Raw genomic sequence first — 11,653 nt, 5'->3', positions numbered from 1 at the left:
GTTAACTGGATTGTTACTGCTAAAATTTGATTAAAATGCATCTCTGTTTTAGGTCAAGATATACAATTTTCATTAAAGAAATATTGTCACTCTTTATTTCTGTGTAATGGAGCGAATTAGCATTCTATTTTATCTATTTCACACAAATCCCATTCAAATTACAAACCACTCAATTGTTTGCATGTGTACATACATAACACCCATTGTGGACTTCCTATCAAAGAAGCTACAAACCATCTAAAAAACAATCTATAACTAGAACAAAAATGTCGGCATTAAAAACAAAGAAAAAGTACTTTCTTGACATAACTGGTCATTTATTTCAAAATTTAGCCACAAAATCATAAGAAAGTCTCAAAGATCTCAAAGTGTATATAAAACACTAGAGGGTCTTCCTTAAAAGATAGTGTCATACACGGATAAGAGGTCGAGGCTCTTCCTTAAAAGATAGAGTCATACATGGATAAGAGGTTATCCATGGCAGAGGCAAAGAGTCCAAGAACAACATGAAGGCTACCATCATTAGGAGGGGGAGGAGGGAGAATGATGACAAGTCCTTCAAAGGGTATGAAAGCATTACCTGCAAATAATGGACATCCTCTACCAAAATCAAGCTCATAGAGAGGCAAGGTGGCCCAGCTAGTGACACTCAAATTAGGGGTCAAAACACTCCCATCAGTCCGTTTGCCTTCATATGGACATCTTTCCTTTAGTTCCACGTAATCCAAGCTTGATCTAACATACTCCTCACTAACTTGCTTTATGGATTCTTTGACTAGGTTTGACGCATAACCCAATGGCTCTCTTATTAACTTGGTAAAGTTTGAAGTTGCACATATTGGACATACCACATTGCCAAAGTAATTGCTTTCTATCTTTGGATTCATCCTTTTCCTTGCATTAACTGCTACTGACAGCCTTGTCACCCCTGCTCCTTCCTCAATTGTGTCCTCCTCTTCCAACCCCCTTGCTTTTGTTATGCACCTCCATAGATGCCCCATCACGCTCTCAAATCTTGTGTACTCTTCCCCACCTCCTCTTTTGGCCTCCTCTCTTATTTGTTGCAAAAGCTGTGCACTAAAATGGAGCTTCTTTACCACTAGTTCTTGCTTTTTTGATGGTATTGACTTTGTGTCCTTCTTTCCTTGTTGTGGCATCTTAAACTCTTTATGCTCATAGGCTGGTTGTGGGGGATGCTTTGCCATCATCAGAGAACGGTCATGGGAAGAATAAGAAGGTGGATCGATGCCCTTTACAGTAAGTTTCCATGCATGCATAAAGCTCATCATTGCTTCTGCATCAGCTACTTGATGATGCCATGCCAGACCTATTGTCATGCCTCCACATGTAAACCTAGTCACCTGTAAAGAAGAGGAAACACAAGCTTTGAAGCTCTTAAGACCTTCCAACCAATAGTATGCATTGATTGATATTTACCTTGCTCAAAAAGTGTATCACAATTGAAAATTTACTGATGGTACAAATTAAGAAAATGTAAACTTCCATAACCAAGATAAATTTGAACTATACTGCTCACCACGAAGCTCTCCCAAAATAAAGGTTGAACATTTGTGCTTAACCTTAGCTTTGTGTGTACGATATGAAGCAGATAAGATAGAGCATATTAAAATGTTGATCCCTCAACCAATTTTAGCAGCAATAGTTATATGGTTACTTTGTCTCTAGTAGGTGGTTAGGAGCACTTTTGAGTATTGCATAAGAATATACAACTACTATTTTCTCTAACGAAAGTCCCACATTTAGGGCTTTCAAAACCAGATGTTTGGGGAGAGAATTAAGTTAAATTTGGAGATAGAAAAATAGGAGTAGATACACAATTTCATGAAAAACGGTTAATGGAATTTATTTTTCTAAAAGCCAATTAGGTTTAGTTCATTATTTATTTGAGATTTAACTTGAAATTATGCGTTTAGGTACCCTTAGTGAGTGTATCTATTTTATGGATAGGGAGCCTGAGGAATTCACCATGGGAAGCTTATTGCATCATGTAAGTGCAAGGGAAGGCGGTACTTTGGGAGTCTACATGATCATATAATTTAGGTTAGGCTCCCAATAATTTCTCCTTCTTTACTAGGGCTTTACTAAACATAAGGAGGAGGTGTGATATAAAATTCAAGGGGGAATGGAGGGGTGGTGGAAGAGATAAAAGTGTATAGAAAGGAGGAAGTAGAAACTCTCTGCAATAGGTGTACTTTAAAAAAAAAAAAAAAAAAACACACACACACACACATACATACATACATACATATATATATATATATATATATATATATATATATATATATATATATATATATATATATATATATATATATATATATATATATATATATATATATATATATATATATATATATATATATATATATATATATATAAACAAGCCACCTATTGCTAATGAATTACATGTGGCTACTCCTTTATATGCCCTTATATAAGAGAAAACAAGCCATTTTGATTGCGACTTTAAAGATATAAGTACTTATAGGAAGCCAAGTTTGGTTTTTTTATTCTTAAGGTGAGAAACTATACCCAAAATTATATATAAGTTAGGGACATAATAATTTTAGTCATATCATGTTGTACAAGTGTAAAAAGTGGGATCATTTTTACTTCAGCTGAGTCATAAAGAGGGTTTTCTAAAACTCTCTACTCATAAGTGGCTAGGGACCAATTTCTATTGAGAACTTTGTATTGCTTAATTTTGAGTACATTTTGTGGTGCGATTGTTTTTTTTGGATGGATCAGTTTTTCCATCTTCTTGAGTTCAAGACTCATTGGATATCATTGTTTGACTGAGACAATTAAAACAAGGTGAGTCTAAACTCACGTGGGCCTTCCAAAATATAAAACTTTGAATTGCTTCACATGAAGCCATTATATGTGTGTGTGTGTGTGTGTGTGTGTAAAGAGAGAGAGATAAATAATCAAATATAAGTTGTACTTCTTTCTCCTTATCCTCTACGGTCGCCAATATTCTGAGAGAGAGAGAGAGAGAGAGGGAGAGAGGGAGGTTTGGTAGAGTGGTTATCCCAATTCCTTCTCAAATTACGTCTTGAGTTTCAATTTCCATAATACGAGGGAACATTTCATTCCCATGGCAGCATGTAATTTTTAGTGCGTTTGTTTCACTACGTCGGTAGTAATGAGTGTAGAATTCAGAGTATTTATGTATCCTTCTATCTCAACATCCATTTGTTGATTGTCGTAAACAAACATGATGATGTTGGGCTAAAGCTTTTCCGACATGATGCTTGTTTGCTCCCATTGGTATATCTTGCAATCTCTTCATGGATTCTCATTTCTGAAGGTGTTGTGTAAGGCCACATACTTTCAAGGAGCTAGGAGCTGACTAAACTAGAGGAAGTGTTTGAGAGAGACGTTCTCTTAAACTAGCCCAAAAGTTCATCGCAACAACCCAATAGACTTTGTCGGAAGAGAAACTCTCACCTCCCTTACTGATCGAAAATATCTCTCATGGGCAAGACGGTCAAGCAATCTTCATCTTGGTGGTGAAACACCAAGATGAAATATCTCTTACTGATATAAAATATCTCTCATGGGCAAGACGGTCAAGAAATCTTCATCTTGGTGGTGAAACACCATTCACATAAACATTGTAGTATCATTTGAAGCAACTTTGGGTGGAGTCTGCAACTATTATCCAGAAATTAATCAAGAACCATTGTATGCCATCTTTCTCCAATAGACTTGACTGGTGATCTCGTCACGATTTCTCTCACCCATGTTGATTTCCTTATAAGTAAGGCCACATAGTTGAAAGGTGCAAGTATAGGTGATTTGAATTTGAAGACAGATCTTCCCTTCCCATCCACCAGTGAAGAAGTACAATGTATCCTTGCCACAGCCATAACGAGCATCCTACAATCAACCCGTTTTCTAAGAGACGAGGTTTCAAATTTACATGTCCACACGAGCACACCTCGAAACAAACATGAGGAGGCTGAGTGGACATTGCAAAGCCTAAAGCTCTGTTACCAAGTTTTAGTATGGAAGAGCCAAGAGGGCTCTTCAAGGTGCAAGCATGTGTGAATGCATTTGAATAGAAGAAAGGCTTTCCCTTCGTATTTGGTGAACACATCTCATAACTTCCTTGCCATTGCCATGTTTTTGACTCCACATCATGCTCTTCATGTCTACTCTTGATTTGTGTCGAGAATATTGCTACTTCCCGAGTTGTTATTAGTGGATTTTTTGCCTCTCTATGGATATTTGTTGGCACCACAATTGGCATACATATCAACCAACGTACACTCACCATTCTGATTCTAAATATGCAACTTTCTGATGTGAAGCAACACAGCTCATTGTTAACTTGAAACAAATCCTTCTTTTGAGCACCTGCTTCAAGTTCAAATGCATGAAGACCATCATGAGGACTCAAACAATTTTTGTGCTTTTTGAAGTGCACCACATCTGGCATACATATCGAACAAGGCAATGCCAAGCACACCAAGCACGACATCTCTTTTCAAGAGCATCTTACATAGAGCCATTTGCATTCAAGATGGACACGTTAGTGATAGCATCTAGAGAAATGCCCTCGCTTTTCACCTGCTCAAAACAACCCAGAGCCTTTTTGCCTGGCCCTTCTCAGGAATATCTTGCAAGCAATGTGTTCTAAAAGAAAACATCCTGCATAGGACACCACATTTTTTGGCATAAATATTGACCCAAGCATTGCCAAGCATGACGGTTTTTTGCAACAGCCCCTGACTAACAATATAAGAGTGAATTTTTAAGCCCATATGTGCCTGCATACAACCACATGCCTTCAAGATGCATGCATATGTGATTGCATCTGGAGAGAGGCCCTCGCTTTGCATTGGCTGAAACAATCAACAGATTTTTGGCCCTGCTCCTATTGCACCTATCCCGCAATCAATGCACTCCAAGAGCCTGCATTCCGAACATGAAGCTCCTCAACCATGTTTTGTGCTTTCTGAAGTGCACCACATTTAGCATACATATCGATCAAGGCATGGCCAAGCACGACAATTTTTTGCAATAGCCCTTGACTAACAATGTCAGAGTGAATTTTTAAGCCCATATCAACATGTTGCGTAGAGCCACATCCCTTCAAGATGCATATGTAGGTGATTTCATTTGGACAAAGGCCCTCACTTTCCATCCGCTAAAAATAGCCTAGAGCTTTCTATCCCTGCTCTTGTGGTGTGTATCCCGCAATCAATTAATGCCTTTCCGAATAGTAGGCTCCTCAAGCACCTGTTGAAAACGGCCCAGAGCTTCTTGGCCCTTGTTGGGCATATCTTGCAATCAATGCGTTTCAAAAGACAAGATCTCCACCACATTTGGCATACATATCAACCAAGGCATTGCCAAGCACAACATTTTTTTGCAACAACACTTGACTAACAATATCAGCGTGAATTTTTAAGCCCATATCATCATGTTGCGTACAACCACATGCCTTCAAGATGCAAGCTTATGTGATTGAATCTAGAGAGAGGCCCTCCCTTTGCATCCGCTGAAAATAGACAATAGCTTTCTGGCCCTTCTCTTGTTGCGCGTATCCCACAATCAATGCACTCCAAGAGACGGCATTCGAGATAGGAAGCTCCTAATGCACGTCATGTGCTTTATGAAATGCACCAGATTTAGCATACGTATCGACCAAGGCATGGCCAAGCACAAAAAAAAATTGCAATAGCCCTTGACTAACAATATCAAAGTGAATTTTTAAACCCATATCAACATCTTGCGTAGAGCCACATGCCTTGAAGATGCACGCGTAGGTGATTGCACCTGGATAAAGGCCCTCACTTCGCATCCATTAAAAACAGCCTAGAGATTTCTATCCCTACTCCTATTGTGCGTATCTTGCAATTAGTTAACGCTGTTCCAAATAGTAAGCTCCTCAAGCACCTGTTCAAAATATTCCAAGGCTCCTCGCCCCCGGCCCTTGTCGGGCATATTCTACAATAATAGCGTTCCAAATGACAACATCCGCACCACATTTGGCATACATATCGACCAAGGCATTGCCAAGCACAGCAATTTTTTGCAATAGCCCCTGACTACTAGCAATATTAAAGTGACTTTTCAAGCCCATATCTGCATCTTGCATACAACCACATGCCTTCAAAATGCACGCGTATGTGATTGCATCTCGAGAGAGGCCCTTCGCTTTGCAGCTGCTGAAAATTAGCTAGAGCTTTTTGGACCTGCTCTTCTTGTGCATATCTCGCAATCAATGCACTCCAAGAGATGGCATTCGGGACAGGAAGCTCCTTAGGCATGTTTTGTGCTTTCTAAAGTGCACCACATTTGGCATATGTATCAACCGAGGCATTTTCAAGCACGACAATTTTTTGCAATACTTTTGACTAACAATATCATAGTGAATTTCTAAGCCCATATGAACATCTTGCGTAGAGCCACATGCCTTGAAGATGCACGTGTCAATGATTGCATCTGGACAGAGGCCCCTTTGCATTTGATGAAAACAGCCTAGAGCTTTCTCTCCCTGCTCCTGTTGTGCATATCTCGCAATCAATTAACACATTTACCAATAATAAGCTCCTCAAGCACCTCTTGAAAATAGCCAAGAGCTTGCTAGTCCAGCCATTGTCAGGCATATCCTACAAATCATGCGTTTCAAAAGGCAACATCCCGCACCACATTTGGCATACATATCGACCAAGGCATTGCCAAGCACGTCAATTTTTTGCAATAGCCCCTGACTAACAATATCGGAGTGAAATTTTAAGCCCATATCAACATCTTGCATAGAGCCACATGCCTTCAAGATGCATGCGTAGGTGATTGCATCTGGACAGAGGCCCTCGCTTTGCATCCGTTGAACACCCTAGAGCTTTTGTCCCTGCTCCTAGCATGCATATCCCGCAATTTATTAATGCCGTTTTGAATGGGAAGCTCCTCAAACACTTGCTGAAAATGGCTCAGAGCTTCCTGGCTTGGCCCTACGGGCTTATTCTGCAATCAATGTGTTCTAAAAGACGACATCTCGCACCACATTTGGCATATGTATCAACAAAGGCATTGCCAAGCACAATTTTTTTTTTTGCAATAGCCCCTGAGTAACAATATTAGAGTGAATTTTTAAGCCCATATCAACATCTTGTGTAGAGCCACATGCCTTCAAGATGTATGCGTAGGTGATTGCATTTGGATAGAGGCCCTCGCTTTGCATCCGTTGAAAATAGCCTAGGGCTTCTGTCCCTGCTCATGTTGTGCATAGTAAGCTCCTCAAGAACTTGCTGAAAATGGCCCAAAGCTTCCTGGTCTGGGCCTTGTTGGTGGGCATACCCTGCAGTTCGTGCGTTCCAAAAAACGACATCCCGCACCAATCGACCAAGGCATTGCCAAGCACGAACTTTTTTGTGACGGCCCTCACTAACAATATAAAAGTGAATTTTTAAGCGCATATCAACATCTTACATAGAGCCACATGCCTTCAAGATGCATGCATAGGTGATTGCATCTTGATATAGGCCCTCACTTTGCATCCGCTAAAAATAGCCTAGAGCTTCTTGTCCCTGCTCCTATTGTGTGTATCCCGCAATCAGCTAACACCGTTCCGAATAGTAAGCTCCTCAAGCGCCTGTTGTGGGCTCGCCCTTGTTGGGCATATCCTGAAATCAGTGCATTCCAAAAGACAACATCCCGCACCACATTTGGCATACATATCTACCAAGACATTGCCAAGCATGGTAACTTTTTGCAACAACCCTTGACTAACAATATCATAGTGAATTTTTAAGCCCATATCAGCATCTTGCATACAACCACATGCCTTCAAGATGCACGCTTACATGATTGCATTTGGAGAGAGGCCCTCGCTTTGCATCCGTTGAAAACAACCAAGAGCTTTCTGGCCCTGCTCTTCTTGCACACATCTTGCAATCAATGCTAACATTTCAGACAGGAAGCTCTTGAAGCAATTTTTGTGCTCTCTCAAGTGCACCACATTTGGTATACATATGGACCAAGACAATGCCAAGTACGACATCTTTTTTCAACAATGTAATTGTGAATTTTTGTGCCCATTTTAGCATGTTCCGTAGTTTTGTGCCTAAGGACCTTTGCTTATTTGCTTAGGCAGCAAGATCCATGCTGATATCGTTGAATCCCGGCTGAAAGCACTTCTCCATAGCAAGGAGTTTAGCAGAGGTAGCTACATAATGCAATTATCCTGCAATTAATAAAATTTGCGACATAGGTGATTGCTTAGCCGGAGAGAGGCCCTTGCTAAGCATCTGTTGAAAAGAACCTAGAGATTTCTGGCCCTGCTCTCGTTGTGCATATCCCGCAATCACTGCATTCATTGGAAGTGGTGACATTCCGGACAGGGATCTCCTCGAGCACTTTTTGTGCTTTCTCAAGCGCACCACATTTGACATACATATCGACCAAGACAATGATAAGCACAACATCTTTTCTCTACAGCCTTTGACTAACAATATAATCCCGCAATTAGTGCATTCCAAGAGGCGACATTCCGGACAGGAATCTCCTCAAGCACCTTTTGTGCCTTCTCAAGCGCACCACATTTGACATACACATCCATCAAGACAGTGTCCAAGCATGACATCTTTTTTCAATAGTCTTCGACTAATTGTAAAGTTTTCTGCCCATATCAACATCTTAAGTAGAGCGACATGCATTCTAGATGCAGGCCTAGGTGATTGCACATGGAGAGAGGCCCTCGCTTTGAATCTGTTGAAAATAGCCTAGAACTCTCGTTGCGAACATCCTGCAATCACTGCCGACATTCCAGACAGGAAGCTCTTGAAGCAATTTTTGTGCTTTCTCAAGCGCACCACATTTATCATACATATCGACCAAGACAGTGCCAAGCACAAAATATTTTTATAACAATATAATTGTGAATTTTTGTGCCCATATCAACATCTTGCGTAGAGCCACATGCCTTCAAGATGCTTATATAGGTGATAGCATCTGGAGAGTTCTGCCAGCACCATTCCCAGGAGCGTCTCAACACACTTTCCTTCTCATCCTCCACTTGGCTTGGAACGGTGCGACCCTTCAAGCTCGGACTAGTAATGAATTATTGTAGCATATTGCTCTACTGTATGCACAAAGCATCGTGTGCTCTTGCCTTCTTGGATGGGCTTCAGTGGGCTGCCTGTTAAACAACACTAACAAAAGGTTGAGAATTGGCATTATGAAAGGCATCCAGTATGTAGAGTGAGAGAGAGAATCATGAGAGAGGAGGATAGTGTGGATCGTGGAGGTATCAATTAAGAGCCAGGTGTACCCTTGCAAAACTAATTCCTCCCCCGCTTGCCCTTCTGACAACATAGCATGCTCTCGCTAATCCAACGACTTTGTGTACGACCCCTCTCCCTCCCGGGTGTTGCCTCTCATAGATGCTATTGTTGTGCAACCTTGCAATCAATGCTTCATTGCCAAACGATTTTCATCAACCACGAAAAATGATACACAATGAGCAAGCAAAAGCTGTAAGCGCGCATACGATAAAGATAGGCGAGCCTAGCAAAAACAAAACTTTGAAAAGAGATGCTAGGTGGACAAACGTCTTGCAAGATTTTTTATTTTGCCTTCTACGCTAACGAAGTAACAAGTAACTAGTCGCATAGATCTTCCTACGACATCAAAAACTTCCCGTCTCTCTCTCTCTCTCTCTCTCTCTCTCACACACACAGACTCGTCGGATAGATCTTTGAGGTCGATGTTAAAATTTCTCTTGTTCTTCTCTCTCTCTCTCTCTCTCTCTCTCTCTCTCTCTCGCTCGCAGCTTGACTAAACGCAAGTTCAAAGAAAACACAATCTGAATGCAGTGACAAGGGGGTAACCTGGATCAGGAGGAGCTCAGAAGCGCCAAAGTGCGGGGGAATGAGGTCGCGCAGCAGCGGAGAAGGATTTTGGAAGAACGGCTGCATGAGCTGGAGAGGCCCATCAGCCCGGGCCTCGATGAAGGCAGCACCTGCGTCGTTGAGGACGATGGCGGGGCGGCCAGCGGTGGGATGAACATGCTCGATGCGGCCCGCCCACTCGCGGTATGCAGACAGCGCCTTGCGCAGCCCCTCCTCGAGCTCGACACTAGTCGCATAGGCCAGCAACAACTCAACGTGCACGGACGGCACCAGAAAGTCTGCACTGCTCAGCGTCACCCACTCCGCTTCTTCCTCTGCAGCTCTCGCTGGCCTCACCAGCCGCCTCGCTATTCGTTCGATCTTCATCGTTCTATGATCACCACCTGGTTAAAATTTTGCACCACGCAATTTTATAGCAAGCCGAAGATTTCTCCGTAGTAAGTTCTTGGTCGGATTAATGTAGCAATAATTGTTCCCACTCTATGTGTGCACCACACTAAGAAAAACTAGAGTGCTTCGTTAGCCGCATTTTCGTGAGCCGCGTTTGTATTGAATTGAACTAGTGAGTCGAGGGCAAGAGAAAACAACAGAATATGAGAGAGAGAGAGAGAGAGAGAGCTTGTGCTTTGTTTTTCACAAATCCTATTACCTTGAGTTGACATAATCCTATTTTGACAGCTCCATGATGTTCATGTCCCAATGTTGATATGTCTAAATATGTTCTTACCTTTTAGATTGTATTAATTTTTTGATTCAATCTCACTCTATTGTCTTCATTCTTGTCATTTGTGTGGGTATGGTTGTGTCATTTGAAGATTCAACAAGGGACTTTGTCGAAAGAGAAGCCTTCATCTCACTTGCTGATCTGAAATGTCTCTCATGTACAGGAGGTCAGACAATATTCATCTTGATGGTGATACACCATTCACATAAATCTTGTAGTATCATTTTTCCATACTTTTGAGAACCTTCTCATGTCTTGTATTCTTGCCACATCCTTTTTCCATGCCTACAGTGGCATAGATGCCAGACATTAATATATCAGAAGTTGAACAACCACCTCCCAACCGCCTTTATCGAGCACTCAATCAAAGCAACGTTCTCCTAATGTCACACTGTTATGTGTATTACAAGAGGCATTTGATAATATCCAAAAAAATGGTATACTTTTCATTAGCTCCTCTGTCTACTTTAAAAGTCCTACTTTACTAAGGAAATCCACCATAGAATTATAGTGGCGTAAGATAGGTTCTAAGTTATGGTCCTATCGTATGGACTTGAAATGGCATCATGCGTCCTCAACCTCGCCTACATGACTACATACATATAGATCAAAACACCATCAAGCATGGTATCTTGCTCCTATAGCCCCTGGCTAGCAATCTTATCGTGAATTAAGAAATCATACATGTAAAGGTCTTGCGTAAGGCCACAAGCCTTCGAGGTGGATCATAGGTGATTGCAATTAGAGAGAGGCGTTCCCTTCACATCTGGTAAAATCAGCTCAGAGCTAGGCTTGCCACAACCATGCTGAGTATATATTGTAATCATTCTGGTGTAAAAAGCATAACCCATTGCCTTTAACCCCTCATCACACCCCGCTTGTCTATGGATGACGTGTTTTGAATATTGCTTGTTCTCTAGATTTTACTAACTAAAAATCGAGAAAACAAATTGTGTTTGAAGATCTCATATAAGGTCACAAGCTTTCAAGGTGGAAGTGTACGTGATTGAAATTAGAGACAAGCCTTTCCTTCACATCTAGTAAA

General features: G+C 41.2%; 1 protein-coding gene across 1 annotated transcript; it reads right to left on the bottom strand.

Annotated features, from left to right (window-relative positions):
• Positions 1-440: 440 nt before the first annotated feature.
• LOC147417228 (agmatine hydroxycinnamoyltransferase 1-like) lies at positions 441-9,872 on the bottom strand. The gene is made up of 2 exons (XM_086507789.1): positions 9,864-9,872; positions 441-1,361 (listed from the first exon to the last, which is right to left on the bottom strand). Exon 2 carries the CDS (start codon positions 1,335-1,337, stop codon positions 441-443), a length of 897 nt encoding a protein of 298 aa, XP_086363915.1. The 5' UTR covers positions 1,338-1,361; positions 9,864-9,872.
• Positions 9,873-11,653: the final 1,781 nt, after the last annotated feature.

The sequence above is a fragment of the Adiantum capillus-veneris genome, unplaced genomic scaffold (genome assembly GCF_014529385.1).
Source record: "Adiantum capillus-veneris isolate H3 unplaced genomic scaffold, ASM1452938v2 Hic_scaffold_319, whole genome shotgun sequence".
Taxonomy (NCBI): Eukaryota; Viridiplantae; Streptophyta; class Polypodiopsida; order Polypodiales; family Pteridaceae; genus Adiantum; species Adiantum capillus-veneris.
The sequence above is the reverse complement of the archived record's forward strand: the minus strand, read 5'-3'. Positions and strand labels throughout refer to the sequence as shown.

What these genes read in the sequence shown, in the direction of transcription:
- LOC147417228 (XM_086507789.1), bottom strand. Translation starts at nt 1,337, where the DNA reads ATGACAATAGGTCTGGCATGGCATCATCAAGTAGCTGATGCAGAAGCA.